Here is a 21853-nt window from a genome sequence, read left to right as displayed (position 1 = left end):
ATAAATCTAGTATCCATATTTGTTTGAGATAAGGATGCACTGAGAAAGTGTCAAAACTATAACGCTGGGGCAAGAAACCTTGGAAAATAGACCAGTCTGTATTGATCATTACCAGCCAAGCACACAATGAAATGAACGGCATCCTAAATCAGGTACATAAATCAGGGTATTACTGTCACCAAAAGAGAACTAATCATTCCAATAGGGACGGCTACTTCATCTGACTGCTGTCTCAGCACTACAGCCAGGACTGATAGCAGAAACACTGCCTTTCACGCTACATTTATAACTAGCCTTGATTTTATAATACCCAGCTGGCTAAAGCGAATATGACTAAAGGCAATGATGATTGTGGATTCAAGGATTTGCTGGTATTATTTATAAAGCACTCCTGCTTCCAGTCTTCTGCTTAATCTGTTTTCTGCATAAGTAAGGTAAATATTAAGCATTTTCAATTCAAGTCCAGCAGGTTTTAACCACCGGCATGCTTTATTGAGACCACTTAAGCTTGCACAGAAGGCTTTTTTTCTGGTGAGTGGAAAAGAACATATTTTATAAATGCACCATTGCTTAGATTCCAGTGTCAGTGTGTACAGGAATCCTAAGAGTGGGCTGCGGACTCTGGAGACTAGAGATTACAGCTGGATAACCTAGCTTAGATTCACCAGAGCACATTCAACAAGATACTGACCTGTATTTGAGTCTTTAACAAATCTATTCCATTCACAATGTAGGCACACATGCATTTTCATTAAAAAAAGTGCCACCTCCGTTGGGACCATACTAGACCTTACTTTCAGGTATTCATGTCAATGGCAAGAAGGGGTGAGACCTACTGCACCCACCGAACAGAGGTGCACCGCAGGTATGATTTATGAGATAAACATGTATATAATCATACTGCTTTTCTGGGCTTAATTTATAAACGGAAAGGTCACAGATTTTATCATTAAGGAGAGGGATAGCATTTTTGTTTCTAGACCTAATGTACTGACCTTGATTTACAGTATCTTCCACATACGCTACTCATCTTGTGGGTTCTGTGCCTTATTGTTGGTGTCAGTGGTGCACAGCTAGTTTTAATATTAATAGTGTATCCTGATTTATCTAACATGGTGAATGTATGGTGCTGGCATTTAGTGCCCTGGGAAGGCATATTGAAAACCTGGGACACCTTCCTCAAAACCATGACGATCCAGGGAAAATGGGGAGGAGGATGAGGAGGCAACCATACTCACAGCCCCCCTCAAGAACTGGATCAACTGTAGAAGGAGGCAATGAAATGGCCATTTGTTAAATACAGTACAGCATTACCTCCATCTGTACATAGATCTCAAGATAAAGATATAAATGGTCATTAGGTGGTGAAAAGGAAATTATCCATGTGCAACAAGGGTAGGTCTGGTGACACTACCAAACAAATCAATGGATGGACCTTAAAATGCCCCTCATTGACCTTGGATGAGAGCAAACCTGTCCTTCAGGTTTGCTGTCCTTCAGTATTGAGAAAACGTATATATTAACCTTAAACAATGTTACTGTGGATTTGAGACTTACATTTCCTCTATACTTTAGTTTGTTAAATTAATTAAACTCCAGTCTAAAGCATACAATTGTTTTAATACAGCGGGCTGTAAGTACTGAACAGTGCACAGAGTCGGTGAAGCCTGATGACGTACACACGCTATATTAGACTCACAAAACAGAACTCCCTGGCCGCTGGCGTAACTTCCCCGCCAAAATGACGCAAAAGCACTCTAAACCGGGCTTTTCCATTGGCTGCAGCCTTGCCACGCGCCGCAATTCCCACTGTTACCTTACTCCCGCCGCTAGCTGGAAAACATGGTTAAATAATAAGATTTTTTTTTTTTGCCACTGCCTACGTCTAAATGGCAATTTCAATTCAGACATCTGACTGGGAGATAGATGAGAGATGGAGGGTTAAATTATTATTAATCATTTTAATCTGACACAGATTTAACTCGTTTACGTCAATGAAGATTGACACTGACCCCATTCTGGCTCCAACAGTGTCCTTGTTACGGATTGTACGGCAGACAGCTTGGAGCCAACATGGCGTACACAGGGACGCAGTTTCATGTCCTCCCAGAAAGGTTGACCCGCTGCCGCAGTTGCCAAGGGACGGCAGAGGGGAGGGTGTGTGATTGGTTGGATTTGCCTTGTTGCCGTGGCGACGGCAGGGGGTTTGGTAGCGTTGCTGTGCGGTGTGATTTCTGCGCTGCGTGGATGGAGGAAGCTTGCAGCTGCTGATCTCTGACACACACAGCGACAGGCATCTATATGCACATATACTGATTCAGTGCCATATTGCAAAACAGAGGCACGACGTGCATGAGTGTAAGTACTTATTTAATTTTGCATTTTAATCAAATAGCCAATGCGATAAGCCAATTTCCCTGTATCCGAAGGGGGAAAAAAATATATATATACTGTACTAATTAACAACGTGACACGGGCATAATTATTTTGTTGCACAATGGTTTTAAAGGACGGTAGAATTTGGAAGGTTGCTGCTGCTGTTTACCACGTTTCTGTTTTGTGTGTGACCCCTCGTGCTTGAAAGGGGTCTCGTCGATTTGTGTAGACGTCCTTTTATCTCTCTCTTTCATGCGTTCTAGTTTTAAACACTGCTGCGGTCAAAGTCTACTTTCTTACACCCAAGGGGTTTATTAGATAAAGCTGTTTTAATTTCGGCATGCGCTTTTTGTTTTCTTTTTAACAACATCCTATCTTGTTTTTTGGTATGGTTACTGTACTTTATTAACTGAAAATGCATTGTTCTGAGCGTGTATTTAACACTATTGTTGAGTTTTTTTTTTTTTTTTTTTTTACAGTAGTGTAAAAAAAAAAAAAAAAAACCTAAAACAGGGAACGCTTTAAACCGGACATGGTTAGTTTTCCGCCTACGACGGAGTGAGACTAAGCCGTGATACTAGCTGTTGTGTGCTGTGTTGGCGAGCCGAGTGCTAGGAAATATATTTGATTTCTGTTCTCTGGTGCTCGGAATAACAACATTCCTCGTACCGGTAGTTTTAAATCTTTTAAGCGTTATTATTAAACTAGTATTCCATTAAACATTGTAATATAAAATGTGGATTTATAGTAATCCAAATGGTTATGTTCGTTATTTTTTTGTATAGTATTTTTGCTTTCTTATTGTTATCAAATAACAACACTTTTTTAATTTTTCTAAAGTATGTGTGTGTGTGTGTTATTTCCGGTTGTTCTAATGGCAGATGATTGCAATGAGTGACAGAGACACGTGGTCATGAGTACAGCGATCGCTGAGCCAGCGCGGGGTAAGGCAGGCTGTACCAACAACTTATCAACGTTTGTAGTGCCCTGTTATCAGGCTCTGCATTCTTGTCCTGCTTTAGCTGGCATGGTCATTGAAGTAACTTTTAAAAAATGATGGTGATTAAGTAGATTCAAGAAAATGTACAGAGTCCTTTTCTTCAATCAGTTGCCAGGTTTATTGAAATATGCAGGGAATCTGGTCCCAGGTACAGGACAAACAGAATACTCTTCATTACAATGTTTGCATGACATTAAATACCCTTCTGTATAGATGGCCCACCTCCCCTTTCTCTGACACTTAACCAATTGCAAAGGTAATTTAATTTATTGTGTGAGTGTGTGAACTCAGTGCATTCTTCACACTCCTTGGGCCAAAAGGTCCATACATCTGCCTTTTGCTATCTTCTTGGGACCCCCTTTGATCCTAGTGGCATTATCTCTTTCGAGCCTGTCCCCTTCTAGTCCACAGCATTGTTATCTCGTTAGCTTGCAGTCAATGTTGGGCAAGAGCCTGTAGACGCAACGTCTGTATCAGTGGTTAGCAGTACATGCAGTTTGAACCAAACAGTCTGCTATCTGCAATATTAGTCTCTTTTCAGTAAAGAACACCAGTATAGCTCTGCCAGTCCACATGCGTAGCAAACTCCTAATCAATTCTCGATCCATGTTTTCCAACAGTCATGTTAATATAACCTGGCTGGACTAGTGGTATAGAGAGATCACATGAATCTGCTGTTTGTTTTAGGCGTCATTAATCCTTGACTCAAAATAGAGCAGTCTGGTTGGTGCCTTTCACCCCCTTAAACAATATAGTTTTTGGTAGACTGGAGTCTGACTTTTATAAAAGCTGGTCTTTTGGTACTGGAGTGGAAGTTTTATTTCATACATACTGGTGATAAAATACAAAAACCCCTTTTTCTTTTGATTAACCCTACCTACTCGTACACTGCGTTTAGTTTTTCCTAGTTGTTTAAATGTAGTCTGACACAGGGGGCGTGTGTAATAATGGATATTTGCTGCACGTTATCTGTATACTCCTATAAACCTTGGTTTGTTTTTTATTTTTAGCATTGATTCCCAACCTCGTGCCACGTTGGCAGGGTCATAGCCATTCTTGAGGTTGGTAACGATGTGTTGATGGTAGTAAAGCTTCTCCATGCATTATTTCTTTCACTGTGTCGGGTGCACCAGGTCGTGCTGCTTCCACATACAGTTACTGCATGGTTGGTTAACTTGCACTGGACACAGCCCTGAGTGTTGCCAGCAAGATGAACATGTACTGCGTCTGCTTTTCCCTAGTCTGTTGTGGTGTTGCCAGCAAACTGTGAAATTGTATCTTTTTCTCCACCAGTGTTTGCTGTGATTGTGTAAATATGATGTTACTGGAATACCTTTGAACATTGCTGAGTTGATGCCAGCTTTTGCATTGCTGAAGTTTCAAATACCGTAAGGGCCAGATTAACCCCATCGAGTGAACAGATGCTGTTTGCCGACACCTACAAGAGATCAAACACAACAACTTGCCCATTAATTAAAAAACTTCTTTGGACTTCTTTTTGGCATTCATACAGAGTATTGGTGGGATTATTTACTACTGGGCCACTGATACAGAAAGCCATTGCACAACAATCAGAATAGATGCAAGCCTCCTATACTGTCTACACTAACAGTGGAGCATTTCAGGAAAGGTGCACAATTCAAAACAGCAAATTAAACCAGTCATTTTCTGTGTATTTCTTGCAATTCCTCTCTTTATCCTAAACCAAAACCTTGCACGTGCTTCAGTATAGATGATGTGCTTCATCTTAGCTGATAATACAAAGCATGAAACTCACACTAGCCCAGCACAGAGTCCGGGGTTTCATAACTTATCATCAGTCACTTTATTTTATATAGCTGACCACCAACATAAAGCGCTATACAAGATGCAGTAACAGTAAGAAAATCCGTAATACTTTAAATACATAGAAATGCATATTTAGGTCACACCTGAGTCTGACTAATAGGAGTTGCTCATGACGTAGCTGTAAGTGAAGAACAAGGTATTTAACATCAAACTCTTGGTTCCTGGTTATTTCAATGATATACCTCATAGGATTCGGTGCAGGGTTACTGTGAGTTTCAAGCCTTGGTAAAGCTGTTTAGAGCATTAACAACTGCGTTTCACTGCAATCTGACAAATGCGAACAGATATTTAGTTTTCTTCTTTACCTGAAGAAGTTGTGCATTATCTTAATGAAATGACAAGCTTCCCCTCTGTATGAACAGGTACATAAATCAAATCAAGTTATCACTGCTTGTCTCCCCGATCCCCATATATACTGTAGGGTGTCTGCTGCATATTAAGTTCAAATGAACAGGTTCACATAGTCAATTGTGACAGTTCATTTTTTCAGATCTGTTCCCAGTGGATTCATTTTAAAAAGCTTGATGTTTAAAACATAGCGGCCTGGCTTGGATTTGTATGTGGAGACCACCCTCCTGCAGTGAATGTCACAGTATTACAGGGAACACTGCAGGGGGAAGCAAAGGCCCTTGTTTCCAATGTTAAGGTTTTATTTTTTGTGTGTGCGCACTTGCTTTTTTTTCCCTAAGTAAAATTGTGTTAAGACTTCTGATTGATATTCTGAATTAATGTCGTGTGTTTTTTTTTTTTTTTTTTACATGCTTGCTTAAAAAAAAAAAAAAAAGTCATTTGTTTTCTGACAGTGCTTTTGCTGTAATGACTCTAGCTGCACGCATTTTTCATCTTGAGAGAACAGATCTCGTGCCCTCTTTTTCTCGTGCTTCTTTCTTTATTTCATTCTCTTTTACCTAAAGCTGCAAATGGGATGCAGTTGAATCCCCAGGAGACCAGAAATCTTGCGTTGTCCTGGATACAGGACATCACAGAGCGTGGTAATTAAATAGTCGGCTGCACCGAATTTGGGATGCAAATTTGACCTCCTGTCTGGGCTGCAGGCAGCAAGCCTCCCCCTGCCTCGCCTAGGATGGAGAAGGCTGTGCTATGGACTGTAACGGCTGAATTCCTGTTGGAAGAGTGACAATGGTGAGGATATAAACTCACTGCCCCCTCCTGGCTAGAAACAAGCTCCATCATTTGGCTCTCTGTTTCTAATTGGTCGCCGTCACTGTGCTCGAGTCCTTTTAAGGCCCTTTTAAGGGATTAAAGACCCTGTTGCTAAGTGCTGTTAAAACCTACTTGATATTGAAAAGGATGCTAATGGCCCCCCTATCCCTAATTAAGAAGAGGACTGCCAACGCCTAGTGTCACAGGAACAATAGAGCTTTGTGAAAGACACTGGCTGGCTGAATACAAGTGGTTTGTTTAATTTTGATCCCTTGTGCTTCACTGTTATATGGGACGGTCGTAGGCACACGAAAGGAGGACCATGCATGGAATGGCACAATGTAGTCCTTTCCTGCATTGTGTAGGGTTCAGCTTGGAGGGCTGCAACCAATCAGGAAATGAGCCTGTTGTACTGTAGTTCACAGATCACTACATTATCGATCTAAAAATATTCGGTATCCTAAAAGCTGTGGGTTTTTAGTTAAAGTTGAAATGATCTCATTTAAGATTATTGTTGTTGTTGTTGTTATTATTTAATAAGTAGTGTTTATTTTCACCTAGATCTTTGCCTGAAGAGTACATATTTGTAAATACTTTCTAAAGGACTGATCAATCTTGCACTTGCACATTCTTCGATTGAGTTCAAGCATGCACCATATTTGATAGGTAATGTTCTAACCTACTGGCTTCATCGCTGCCCCCTTATTTTAATAGTTATTTCCCAGAGAACAATCCACATCTCGTCCTATTGTTCTTTGATCTCCTTTTTTTAACAGATGATTTACAGTAAACTTGCCTTGGAGCTGTATCACCCATAGACTTAAATCCTGCCTGGGGGAGTCATCATGGCATGGAGTGCGGATATAGGCTATTGTTTGGAAGTTCTGTTGCTAAAGATTATACAAGATGTAACAAGGAATTCTCATACCAAAGTGTTACTGGGCTGTGTGCTGTAGGAGTCTGCCTTCAATGGTGAGATGTATCTCATGTCTTTAATCTGCAGGACTTCTCGTCTCTGGTATTTTTTTTGGCGACAGAATAGTCTTTGCCTTAGGCTGGCGTCTGGTTGTCGTTATATTCTGCCTGTCAATGGATTGAACCTTTAGCAGAAACCAGAGAGCCAGTGCAGTAAGCAGGTGTGCGGTGTCACGTGGTTGAACGTGGAAGGCTGTTTTAGGCTGTACAGATCCTTATGGGTTAACAAGTGCAATGTAACACCCACTTGAAATAGTAGTTTTTGTATTTCGTGTGCGCATGTGGGAGGATGGGACTTTGCATTCAGTTAATTATTCACACTTCTTTTTTTTTTTTTTTGATCAGATAAGTTGATGAGAGTCTGCATTTAAGATGAGTGTTTAAAGAAAAGTGATTGTTAAAGATGTTTTACCTAAAAGGCATATTCTACCAAACAATAAAAGTGTAACATTCCAGATAAGGTGATCACATCAGGATTTAAACATAAACATTATTTTAATTAAAAGTGAAAATGACCTAATCTCCTGCTGTTTGAAAAATTGTAAGGCATATTCTACAAAAAGAAAATTAATGAATGTTGTCTCAGTAGATAATAGCAACTACTGTTCACAATCAAGTCCCTTAATTTGACAAGCTGTGTGCCTTAATTATGTTTTACTGTAAATTAATTTTAATTACTCAGCAAAGCACCGTTATTACATTACACTGTGTCTTGTTGCAGCACAAGATGCAGATATTTTGAGCCCTGCTTTTAACATTGTTAACATGCCTCTTTTGCTGAGTTTGCACTGCCACCTCGGACCTAGGCCAACTCAAGTCCAACTGATTGCGGATATTCTTATTATTTTTCACGTAGCGTTTACAATGCGGTTGTGCCCTGAGCTGGCTTAGGTCCTAATTTGCACTCATACCTTCTAAATTGCATCACATGCTCGGTGACGTCATAACGAATCAGTCTGTTTGTCAGCATTGTAGTGTGACGTGACTGTGCGTTCTGCGTTCTGTTTGGGGAGAAAGACACGACTTTCAGACACGCAAAACAGAAAGCAGTCATGCTTAAAAAGAAACTTTTACCAGGAGACCAACAGTATAAAGCCGGGAACACACTGCCTGAAGCGGTTATACCCACTCGCAAGTCTCCTGCTCAACAACCGACAACCAGTGAGGTCACCGCATTCGGTCATATGACTGCCTTTCCACCAAATGCCGTAGTGTCATTATAGGATGTCATTTCTAAATCTTAGTGTTTAGGCAATAAAGACCAAGGCGTAGGAAAACAGAAGACAGCCTTGCAATATCACTGTAAGTTTTTAATTTTTTTTTTTTTTATTATATACACACACATACATACAGTGCCCATAGAAAGTCTACACCCCTTTCAAAATCATCACATTTTGATGACTTATAGCCTGGAATTAAAAAATATATATATATATTTTTTCATTTATCTATGCATCCTCCTACCCCACAACTTCCAAGTGAAAAAAATATTCTAGAAATTTGTAGAAAATAAATTAAAAATATAAACTGAAATAGCTTGGTTGGATAAGTGTCCACCCCCCTTGTAATAGCAATCCTAAATTGGCTCAGGTGTAACCAATCGCCTTCAAAGTCACACACCAAGTTGAGTGGCTGTGTTAAATTGTAGTGATTCACATGATTTTAGGATAAATTCAGCAGTTCCTGTAGGTTCCCTCTGTAGGGTAGTGCATTTCAAAGCAAAGACAACCATGAGCACCAAGACGTTTTCAAAAGAACTCCGGGACAAAGTTGTTGAAAGGCACAGATCAGGGGATGGTTATAAAAAGGGCCTTGGAGCACGATCAAGACGATTATTAAGAAGTGGCACTACCAAGACCTTGCCTAGATCAGGCTGTCCCTCCAAACTGGATGACCAAGCAAGAAGGAGACTGATCAGTGAGGCTACCAAGAGGCCAATGGCAACTTTGCAAGAGCTACAGACTCTTTTGGCCAAGACTGGTCAAAATGTGCATGTGACAACAATATCCCAAGCACTCCACAAATCTGGCCTGTATGGTAGGGTGGCAAGAAGGAAGCCATTACTCAAGAAAGCCCACCTTGTGTCCTGTTTGAAGTATGCAAAAAAAGGCATTCAGGAGATTCTGTAGCCATATGGCAAAAAGTTTTGTGGTCTGACGAAACTAAAATGGAACTTTTTGGCCTAATGCAAAGAGTTATGTTTGGTGCAAACCCAACACAGCGCATCAGCCAAAGAACATCATCCCTACTGTGAAGCATGGTGGTGGCAGCGTCATGTTATGGGGATGATTCTCATCGCCAGGGACTGGGGCACTTGTCAGGATAGAAGAGAAAATGAATGGAGCAAAGTACAGAGAAGTCCATGAGGAAAACCTGCTGCCCTCTGCAAGAAAGCTGAAACTGGGACAGAAGTTCACCTTTCAGCATGACAATGACCCAAAGCACACAGCCAAAGCTACACTGGAGTGGCTAAGGAACAAAAAAGTAAATGTCCTTGAGTGGCCCAGTCAGAGCCCCGACCTAAATCCAATCAAAAATTTGTGTCATGAAGATCAAGGAACTTGACAGAGCTTAAACAGTTTTGTAAGGAACCAACCCCAAGGATTAACTCAGGGGGGTGGAGACTTATCCAATTATGATCTTTCAGTTTTGTGTTTTTAAGATTATATATATGTACACACACACACACACACACACATAGTACCAGTCAAAAGTTTAAGTACACTTGCTGGAAACGAGATTTTTTTCACAATTGACAATGTTTTAAAGTCATATACGTTTCAGTAAATACTTGAAATTGAAAACACATGTTACAATATACAAAACTAAACATAAGGAGTATCAAAGCAATGTTCAAGAAAATTGAAAATTGTCTCAATCTTGGATTCCTCAAAATAGCCACCCTTTGCCTTAATAACAGCCTCACAAACACGAGGCATTCTGTTAACAAGTTTCAGCAGGAAATCACCCGACATTTCTTCCCAGCTCTTCTGCAGCAGTTCCCAGAGATGCAGGGCACTTGTGGGTAGCTTTGCTTTGACTCTTCTGTCCAGTTCGTCCCATACAAGTTTTGTGGGATTGAGGTCTGGAGACTGGGCAGGGCAGGTCATTAGATTGAGTTGTCCTTGACTTTCTTTCTTCGCCAGATAGTTCTTGCACAACTTTGAGGTGTGTTTTGGGTCATTATCTTGCTGAAAAATGAAGGACTGCCCAACTAGCCGTAATCCTGATGGAATGGAATGCCTCTGAAGTATGCTATGATAGCCATGCTGGTTGAGCCTGTCATGGACTTGGTAAAGATCACCAACTCTGTCACCAGCAATGCAACCCCAGACCATGACACTGCCTCTTCCATGCTCGACAGTGGGAACCACACATGCAGAACTCATGCGCTCACCCTCTCTGCGTCTTACAAATACTCGGCGGTTGGACCCAAATATTTCAAATTTTGACTCATCGGTCCATAAGACCGACTTCCACTCCTCAAACGTCCAGGTCTCTTCCTCTTATTCTGCACTCTTAACAATGGTTTCTTTGCAGCAATTCTTCCAGTTAGTCCAGCTTCACGCAATCTCCTCTGAACAGTTGATGTTGAAACATCTGTACTTCCAGTAGCATTTAGCTGAGCTTGTATTTCAGGGGCAGTTAATCGCCGGTTTCGCAGACTTGTGACTCGAATTAACTTGTTCTGTGATTCTGAGGTAACCCTTGGCCTGCCTGACCTTGTTCGGTCCTCATGAGTGCCAGTTTCTTCAAATCCTTTGATGGTCTTGGCCACAGCAGTTACAGACGCTTGCAAAGTTCTTGCGATTTGTCTTAAATGTTAACCTTCATTTCTTAAAATAATTAAATAATTTTTCTTTGCTTAACTGAGCGTATTTTGCCATTTTCTGCTCCCTTACATTCAGGAATGACAAACTTGTGCCTATGCTACCTATATTTATAGTAATCATGGACCCTCACCTGTTAACAATAATTGGTGACAAAAGGTTAATTAGGTAACATGCTAGTTAACTCAGAGAACATCTAACAAAGACACTTTTATACTTAGGCCAGTGTTCTAACACCGTGTTATACACATTTCAGACTTTTAACTGACTTGGGCTTCAGACAGAAATCCTTGGTGACCATTTCATTGAAATTGACAAGATTTACGTTTTCATTTAAAAATTACATTTTTGAATGCAATTCACTTATGATTATCAGCTTATATAAGTACACGTATCATATAATGAAATATTAAGTGTTTATAGACAAGTTTATACAGTTAAAACCATAGATAATCATGAAAAGCCTGGTTTCAAGCATGTCTACTCAAACTTATAGATATCTATCAATAAAAACTTTTTCCCCCTTTGCAGTGTGGAGTATGGTGTGTAGAAGTGGGGGAAAAAAAATCCTCATTTAAATGCATGAAACTCTGAGGCACTGACACAACAAAATGGGGAAAAAAGTTCAAGGGGGTGTAGATGTTCTATATGCACAATATATATAATATAATATATATATATATATATATATATATATATATATATATATATAGGCGTATATATTAATTATATATCCGATTATAATAATTAATAATTAAAGTGTTACAATGTTCACATGTATAATTATTGGTGCCTAAAATAATTATAATGTAATATGTTCTCATCTATATACACACAAACCTTGGTTTTACGTATTTGCACTAGGAAAAACTCACAAATTGTATCCCACTTCCTGCAGTTTCATCGGGCAGTGTGTGATGCCCACTGTCTTGAGGTTTTTTCTGCAACGCGACTTCCTCGAGGGACATACAGCTATTGCATTGTGCAGTGTGTTCGACCCGTTACAAGGCAATTAACCTTATTATAATTGATAGTATATATATATATATATATATATATATATATATATATATATATATATATATATATATATATATATATGGTACCATGATGGTGTTAAGCTGTAACAGCCCAGGGTTACCTGCTGTTTAAATCAGAACGATGTTACATACACTAAGTGGAATATTCAGCATGACCGTTTTATAGTGACAATTTTCCACCTGCAAGAAATAATCCATGTTTATTTGCACTGCACTTGTGGGTGTAAGTGCTTTGCTAACCATCACTGAAGCATAAAACAACACACTTTTTAAATTATTCACGGGCTGTATTTGCTGTAATGTATATTTTATGATCGCACGCCCGCCCCCACCCCAAATGATTTATATACAGTAATAACAAAACTTTCTTTTGCAACATCAGCCGCCCACTTCACCCCCCCAAGCTGTGCGGTGATCAGAATGACCCTGAGGCGTCGGTCTGAGACCGAGCCGTGCCGCCAGCTCCTGTGAGGGAGTGCTGTTTGACTGTACAGTAGCCGTTGCATTGAACTTGTTAGTTTTGTGGTCTCGGAGGTACTGGACCGCAAGAAACAACGCTCATTTCAGAGCAGGGGTACAAGTAGGTGTTGGGAAATTCGTGTGTCTTTTAAAAAAAAATTGTAATGATGCCAAAAATAACAGGGGTCCCCTTGGTTTAACCATTTTTTGTAACATTCAAGCTATCTTGTAATAGAAACATATACTCAAATATATATCTTTTAACATTCATACGTGTATAAATCTATACCCGCAACCCATATGTTCAGTGATAATTATTTACTGTCGGTGAAATCAGAAATCTGACTTTTGCTCAATCCTTCTGACATTGTCAATACAAAAAAAAATCTGGCAGCAAGAACTAGGTGTTATTATATCTGATGCTTTATGGTTAAGGGCTTGGACACATTATAACACTATTGCCCAAAATGAAGTACTAAGGCTAATCCAGTACAAAATAATGAACCACGTTTATTACACTAAGTTAATCATTTCTAAATTCATACCTATCACATCCTCTGAATGTGAAAAATATAACACACTGAGAACATTTTACATTCATTTTGGGGTTGGTTAAAATGAATGCCATACAGCAACACATTCGTGAGTACATTTCTGATATTTACGTTATTGCAAATTTTACTGCACTAACATCCCTTAATGAACGACAAGGCTGCACAGGTGCGTTTAGAATCCTTGGAACATTCTAAAATGATGTAATAATGCTGCTGCCACTGCTGACTTCACTCTGGATTGAAACCCTTGCACGCTTTCTGAGTTTCTGAGTTCTGAGCTTTGCTGACTGCAGCTGGTTAGGATTCTGTTTGTAGATTCCTGAACTCTGACCACTCCAGCAAACCCACATAGTGCCCCGTATTGGTTAGAAATAGAAATTTAATTCCGTCCTAAAATAAAAAGTTAAAGGTACAACACACCAGTCACAGTTCTCTTCTATCTCTTTTATAAATAGAAAGTGACAACTTTTTTTTTTTTTTTAACACTTGTAAATGTGGACCCATTTCAGCAGTGCCCAGTTAAAAGCTACGGCTTTGTTGCAATTTCATAAAACCTGTAACATCTTCGGTAGTTAAAATGCTTCTCTGAGAAAACAGGGTTCCTGCCTTTCCATAAATATTTAAAACAACTGTGTGCTTTGCTGGGGATTAAGGTTCTTCCTTTTGTGTTTGCGCTCATTGTAATTCACCCATGCAATGGGCTCTCCAGCCGTAAAACACTTGCTCGTGAAGTGGCTAGTGCAGGTACGCTTTGTGGCCTATAACAGGTGTTCATTAAGCTCCTTGCCTGAGCCATTCTCAAAGCTGTCTGCAGAGGGGAATGGACTGGTAATGTGAGCCTCACAGCCGAGATGCGCCTTCCTGCTAAGTGGAGAATCTCTGCAAATGGACAGAAATAGGGCTGCTGGCAGCAACTGTACAGTTTAGCTCTGAATACTCAACCTGAAGCCAGATACGGCAGTGAACCTAGGAACTCTAGGATTAATAAAAAAAAAAAAAAAACTGTGGACATAATTTTGATCTTTTATTTAACATCATGTAATAAAAACAAAATGATTTTGCAAGAGTGAACTGGAAGAATAGTAATACAGTATTTCGTGTTAGATATATGGAAAACTACAAAGTGGTACAGTGTATAATTCAGCATGGTGACGTCACATTATCCAAGAGCTGTCATTCGACTTTATGAAGCAAAGTTATTTAATTCTATAGGGTGATGCAAAACATTTGGCCATAGGTGTACAGCAATGCTGTGCCAGGAAACCATGCGGTAAGTGGCGGCCAAACTGACGCGTCTGTTGGGTTTAGTCATGGTGTAGTGGAGAAGTCAGTTCAGTGTAAACCTGGTGTCTCGTTACAGGGTGTGATAAGACTGGCCCTGTAAATAAACCATTTAAGCTAACGCACTTGTTTTTTGGATAGTAAAGAGCCTCACAATCCCCACTTCCGTTGTGGTCCCAGACCAGTTTTCAGGGTGACTACTTCAAGACGTCTATGCATACATTTGTATATACAATTCTACTGTGTGGAAGTGTATGATTCACAATCCATAAAAATAAAACACATTCAAACAATTGTGTCTGCTTTTCAGGACTTTCCTGGTGTGTCGTTAATATGTTGAGAGGGAAGATGGTTTTAGAAGCATTGTTTCACTAGATTACAGTACAACCTTTCTTAAATCATCACTGGTGAGATTATTGTTTTTCTTTTTAGTCCAATTATCACAGGGGGAATTGGGTGGAAATACAGTGTGAAGGTTTCTTTAAGCATTCTTTAAGTCATTTCTTGGAACATTCTGTTCTTTCAGAAAGTTCCAACCTGAGCATTGTAGCAGACAGAGCATTGTCTCCTGGGGGTTATCTGGCCGCTTCTCAGTGGTACATTGAAGGTGGGGTTACATCGATGAACATGCTGCCTGTGGGGTCATCAGGAGATTCTACGACTTGCCATGTGCTTGTGAAAGCAACAGTGATGAATAAATTAAATAAGCGAATAAATGATAGAAAGAAAAATCTGCAGGATAATCCAGCAGGTGTGATGAATGCATTGGATATTTCAGTGAAAAGTACTTCAAAGATTGAAGTGGGTGGGATGGGGGAGCCCATGCACTCAGCATGCAAAGCACTGTTTGTGAATAAACAAGAAAAGCATTGTGTGCGTTTTCAATACAGATGCTATCAGCTTGCATATCATTTCATTAAGATGGCAGGGCTCGGTCAATTAGGACAAAGCAGGGTTAGGATTAGCGAGAGTCTACTATACTATTTATATAACTAAGAAGTTACTTTGTGTATCAAGGACAAGACAAATATCTAACAATGTGCGTGTCTGAGTCTCTTAGCAGAGCACTTCTGTATTAACTGTAAAGCCACCACTATGAAGATCAGCCATTCCTTTCTGGCTCTTCCTATTAAAATATCCATTTTAATAACAGCTATGATAAATGAAACCACCTGTGCAGCTCTGCTTCTACCTTTTAAAAAATATTCTTAAAGTTTTTGGTGGTAATTGAATACAGAGAGGGGTAAATCTCCACACCCGGATATTTGAAATGTTTAACTAGTGGTATTTAGTGAATCCAGAGGTATGGTGATTCTTCCCATCCCAGCATTGAGAGGCATCAGTGCAGATTTTGTCCAATTAATCATGAATCCAGAAAGTTTGGTAAACTAATTAAGTATATTTAACATTCGGGGAAGCAAACAAGGTACATTGTCCATGTATAACAGGACATCATCTGCATAAAGTGAGATGCCCTGATGAGTGGAGTTGACTGTTATAGGTGTAATGAGAGCATCCCGACAAACAGCCTGAGCCAGCGGCTCTAGTGACAGAGCAAACAGCACATTGGAGTGCAGGCAACCCTGATGTGTTCCTTTAGATAATGTAAATTGATGAGAGTGTAATGAGAGTATAGTGCAAGGGCTCTTAATGTTAGCTGCTGTATGAATAACATGTAGCAGGCAGTGTATTATCGGCAGCCAGACGAGTTTTTACAAAGCCAGTTTGATCAGGATGCATTAGTTTGGTCATGAGGGCTTCTAGTCTTGGAGCTAAAACTTTCAGCGTAGAGTTTTGCATCAGAATTTGTTAATGAGAGGGGGCGATAGCTTGAGCAAGCTGTTGGATGCCTTTCTTTAGCAATTATTAAATAACAGCCATGTTAACATCTCTGTGGAAAGAGCCAGACTCAACTGCAGACTGCATCATGTCTAATATGAGTCCAGAAAGTTAACAACAGTGCTGGCAGAACACCATCCATACCAGGTGATTTCCCTTTGTTCATGCACTGTAATGCCCTTTACAGCTCCTCAAGAGTCAAAGAGCCTCCTAGGGAAGTGGCTTCCCTTTCCGTGGTCATCCCCGAAAAAGGTGCAGCATTCTTAGGGTCATGGAGAGCGTCGATGAATCGTTGGGCATCAGATGTGAACCATGGATTATTTGAAGCAATGCAGGATACAAAAGACATGCTTGTAGTCCCTTACTGCGAGCAAATGTAAGAGGACCGGAGAAAGCCTTGCTTTTTTGTGTTGTAAAGTTGCTGTAGTCCGCATAAACCCTGATCTCTCTGCCACCAAGAAGAGGAGCAGGAGGACAGGAGCAGATATTCTTAATCCCTATAGTAGAGTCTAGTGGTCGGAGAAACAGGGAAGGTTGAAAATTAGAGTGCTGGGCTTGTCTGGTCCCGAAGTAAACTTGCCTGAGTAAACTATGTGCCCACATGATTTCAGTGTTTTTGCCTGCCAGGCCATGTATCCAAGAAGGGAGGGATTGGTTCAGGAAGCCGACCGGATCTAAACCCTTGGTATCTTCTTCCAGTCTCACCAGATGAAGATTGCAGCCTCTGTTTCTGTCCTCCAGATCAGCTATTTTAAGCTCCAGCTGGTCGAGCCTGTTGCTAAGCGGTCAATGGATTTTGTGTTTTTTTGGGCAGTACAGTAGATGGCTCGATCTTCAAACTTTTAAAGTGATTTGTGTGTTCGGAGAACTCTTTTTGAAGGTTGCACAACTCAGACTTAGTATCTTGGAACGATTTCCTCAAGTCGCCTGAATTTCTGGTCGATGTATTGCCACAGATTCTGTGTGCAGGCCCTAACCACTTCGTACACACAGTCCTCTGATTTAGTTGCACCCCTGTCGTACTTGCTTGGAGAGGAAACCCTGGTTGAGGATCTTTTCCTTTTCTGAGTATGAGACATCCCAGAGTCAACCAGACTTCAAGTATGAGTGAATGATATGAGTTAAGGAAGGATAGACTAAACAAACTTTGAAAAATAATTAGGGGAATGTGGAGAAAGAAAACTACGTCACCATTGCTCCTGATAGGTCACGTGATCACCTGTTCCTCTGATTACTGAAGCTGCCCAGTCTATTTATTTTTTAAATCTTCCTGGCTGTGCCATTCCTTTCTGGCTCTGTTCCTCTGAACTCTAGTTTATCTGTTCAGCTGTCTCCCTCAGTGTGGTTTGAGTGCTCTGCATGTTCTGCACTGTGCCGAGCAGTATTGCGCAGCCCTGCTGTCTTGGCATGGTGCTGTGCAGGGCGTGTTAATATTGTAGGGCTCTTATCTCTCTGTGTCCAGACTGCAGGGGAGTCGTGGGTGTGCACTGCAGTACAGTTCAACCACAGCCCCCTCCCCCTTTACTCCCCTCGCAGAGCAGCATCCAAGTCAGATAGACAAGCCATTTTCTGATCCTGGGTTCTGAATTTGATTTCCTTTTTTAAAGTGACTCCCAGTTTCCATAGTAATAATAGTAATAATAATAGGCATTAGTGGCAGTGCCCTGTGGGGAATGCACAGCTCTCACAGTGCACTGCTGTCTGAACTTCTTGAGCTGGGTCACATGTCTGAACTTCAGACGGATAAATATCAGGTTGCTAATCCGTGCCACCTGATTACATATTTACACACAGGTGCTGTGGATGTTATTAATAAATCCATTGCCCATCATTTAAAAAATGTAAATTGCCATTGTGTTTTTGCTTGGCTTTATTCTGTTCAGATTTACCGAATCAATATGTGTTAGTAGATGATAGATGTAACTATTTAGCCCTGTCCAGGGATTATTGGTAGTGTTGTCATTAGCTTTGTAAATTAATTGCATTCCTCCCCTAGTTTACGAAGTAAGACATTTTCAGTTTTTTCTGTATTTTGCAGTAAACATTTTTCTGTAAAAGTATGAGTCCCTCTTTGCTGTGACAGAGGGAGGCCGGTTTGTATACCAACTGTCTGTTTTAAACAGAGATCCTCCAGTACAGGGCAGAGGGAGGCTGGTTTGTGTACTGTCTGTTTTAAACAGAGTCCCTCCAGTATAGAGCAGAGGAGGTTCTTCTCTCCTGTGAAAAGTGGGCCTGACTGCAATCTGAGATGTTTCAAGCTCTTAATCTGCAGCACAAATAAAACATGCCTTCAGACACATTCATTGCAGTCGAATCTGTCACTTGGGTTGGCCCTTTTGGATAATTTTACCTCTCTGCTCTGCCAGGTTTATTATTAGCTGCCTGTATTACTGTAGAGGCCTCTGTTAATGGAATGTTACTGTTGGATCTGGGACACTCGCACTATTTCAAGAAGGACCTATGCAGTCGTGTGTGCAAACAGTACAGGTCATTAGAGGTGTGCATTCATACAGTGTCTGTAACTAAAATTGTTTAACACTTCTGTTGGTGCGATGCGGCAGGAAGGATACTGATACAAGATCATAAATAAATAAATACATAAATAAAAACACAATTTGCAAAAGCATGTATTTTGCATAATGTCACCACTAAATTGAAGCTGTTCCTGGACTCTTTGTAATTCTGAGTTTGAGTCATAATTTAGCTTTGACACACAGCTTGCTGTTTAACTCAGACCCTGTTTTCTCCCACTCCCTGGCAACATGCACCTTTAATTCATTATGTTGCCATTTTCAACTATCTGTTCCTAATTCTTTATCCTACTCTTTTTTTTTTTGCAGCGCTAGTGGTTAATGCTGTTCCTGTTTAGAAGCTGAATGTACACAGTGGAATTCTGTAGTTGTTTCATTTTTGGGGGTAAACTTTCAGCGTTTTTCAGTCTTCTGAATGTGCACATTACCAGATTCCATAAGCGTTCCTTTGATTAGCCTCCCTTGAAATCTTGAGAGCTGCTTCCCAAACTGAAACATCTGTCTGATCTTGCAACACAACTGCAGCTCTAAGAGCAGCCTTGAGCGACCGGCACAAATGCTGGCGGATTTACAAAAAGTATAAAGGGACTGGCTGGAAACGATTCTCTCTGTACAGTCTGTGCTGAACCCTGGGCTCTGAACTTTCTTATTGCCTCCTACTGCTAGGGCACTTAATGACTATTAACTTCTCCCAGTGGGGGCCCAGTGTTTTAGTAGTAGTTATTTTGTTTTCTTTTTTTTTTTTAATCCTCTGCCTAGATTTAGGAAATACGTCTTTGTCTCTATTTAATTAATGGGGTCCTTGGGCAACAGAGGATTAACGTTTAAGGTTCCCTGGGTTAAACCTTGTTTATTTTCTTCTTCTTTTTTGATTTAACAGAACACAAGGGTTTAATGGGTCCGGTAATTGGAATGTCGCCAGATAAGAAAGCAGAAACCCCTGGGATACAAGAGCTTGTGGGATCGCCGGCTGCCACGTGCGGAATGGGCACCCTGCCGGAAGCAGAGAGCGCGGCTAGCCCCAAAGCGACCAGTGTGGACAAGGGGCTGGGCGACGACGAGGAGCTCACCAACCTCAACTGGCTGCATGAGAACCTGTTGCAGAACTTCACGCTGGGCACTGAGACCCAGCCCAGCGTCAGCCCCCTGTACGACATCGAGGGGGGTGGCGCCGTGCCAGCCTGCTCCTCCTCTTGCTCTGAAGGCCAGGAGAAGGACTCGCTCAAGTCCAAGCCCCCCTACTCCTTCAGCCTCCTGATCTACATGGCCATCGAGCAGTCCCGCAACAAGTGCCTGCCCGTCAAGGAGATCTACAGCTGGATCCTCGACCACTTCCCTTATTTTGCCAACGCCCCCACGGGCTGGAAGAATTCCGTGAGGCACAACCTGTCCCTGAACAAATGTTTTCGGAAAGTGGAGCGGAATCTGGGCAAGGTCAGCTTTCTTCTTCTTTTTTTTTTTTTTTTTTTACAATTTATAATTTAAACACTTTTTGTATTTTGATTTAAAAAAAAAAAAAAATTATTCATTCAGGCTTTTTATAACCATGTTGTTATGATGTCGCTTCCTGCTGTGACGCAAACAGCCTACGCAGGTGAGGAGAATGGCCCTTTTCTTTTTAGAAGCTCTGGTTCGTTATTTGTTGGTATTTGAGAGAGAAAAGCAGAGAAGGTAAAGAAAGGGTTTCTTCAGGTTGTTTGCTGTTCAGATGTATTGTACTGTTAACTAAATATCTAATGTGCAATGGTACCAAGAACACGCTTACTGGAAATGTTTTTGCAGGGCAGGGGAGGGTGAAAGTAAAGCTTTCTATTCACACCAGCACACCTGGGTCTTTTGTCTTGGTGGTAGTACACATCCTGTTTAGGGAAGGCATTGCAGTTCATTATATTCGGGTTCCTTCGGTCCAAAATGCTGTTTGTGATAACCATGGGACGGGAGCCACTTTTCTGACAGGGCTGTGTTAGTCAGTTGTGTAAAATCTATGTCTGTGTGTTTTCAGTTAGTCAGCTGTACGGCTGATTTGCATCCTGTATAGCGATGTGGAGAGCTGGAACTGGGGATTTCCCCAAGCACAGCCATTCTGGAAACATGCTGCTTTATTGCAGACTCGCCTTTCACACAGACACTAAAGATTTCCAGGCGTATTATTTTGAATACAGTGTTTTTTTTTTTATTTATTTTTTTTTTTATTTTTTTTACACCGCAGGTCTTAATTTTGAATTAATAAGCTCCCAAGCAATCAGTTTGTGTCTGAGAATCGGTCTCGAATGACAGCCTGGTTTTCGTTGCCATGGTAACGTTTCCTCTGTCTTCCTGTTTGAGCTGCTGGTAATATGAGTCAAGGTTATATTCTTGTTGATCTGAAAAGCGGTTTCGGATCGCAAAAAAAAAATAAATAAAGACAATCTTCCTGTCTTTTTTTTTTTTTGGTATGTTTTTTTGTTTTCCTTTCAACTGCACATTTCAGTAGTAATACAGTTTGAGTATACAAATAGAATCTTTAATAGCAGGAGTTGTATTTATGTTTTAGGTAATTTTTCTTTTTTGAAGACCTTGAAAATGTTGGTACACAGAATGGACATCCAGATCAGGCCTCTTAGACAGACATCTTATACTGAAGTTGAGTTTAAATCTGGGGGCCGATGGTATCCCATTGATCTGAATGGCCACAGATGTAAATAAATACCAGAGCAATTCAGGCTATTAAAATAGGACACTTGGTTTACCAATGTTATGAAAACTAGCAGATGTGCTCTGTGTATTTTATTTGCCTGTTAAAGTACAGTAGTGTGCAGATGTATTAAAATACCTCAAGATGTGTCACTGATATCCTGTATGTACCAGCTTGAAAACCTGTGTGAGAATTCCGTCAGTGATATAGAAACAATAGGCACTTGTGTGAAAATGTTAGACTACGTTGTGCTTTAATTGGTTATCTTAAACAACTTCCAAA

The 21853-nt window shown here is 40.6% G+C and overlaps 1 protein-coding gene across 1 annotated transcript in view; it reads left to right on the top strand.

Moving 5' to 3' along the window:
• Positions 1-2233: 2233 nt before the first annotated feature.
• Positions 2234-21853, top strand: part of LOC121316322 (forkhead box protein N2-like) — a 29484-nt gene continuing 9864 nt past the window's right edge. Inside the window, exons 1-2 of the mRNA XM_041251375.1 lie at positions 2234-2358; positions 19778-20331. Coding sequence (XP_041107309.1) covers positions 19792-20331 — 540 coding nt within the window. The 5' untranslated portion in view covers positions 2234-2358; positions 19778-19791. The remainder of the gene's footprint in view (positions 2359-19777; positions 20332-21853) is intronic.

The sequence above is a fragment of the Polyodon spathula genome, chromosome 5, assembly GCF_017654505.1.
Source record: "Polyodon spathula isolate WHYD16114869_AA chromosome 5, ASM1765450v1, whole genome shotgun sequence".
Classification (NCBI taxonomy): domain Eukaryota; kingdom Metazoa; phylum Chordata; class Actinopteri; order Acipenseriformes; family Polyodontidae; genus Polyodon; species Polyodon spathula.
This window is presented reverse-complemented; position numbering and strand designations above follow the sequence as displayed.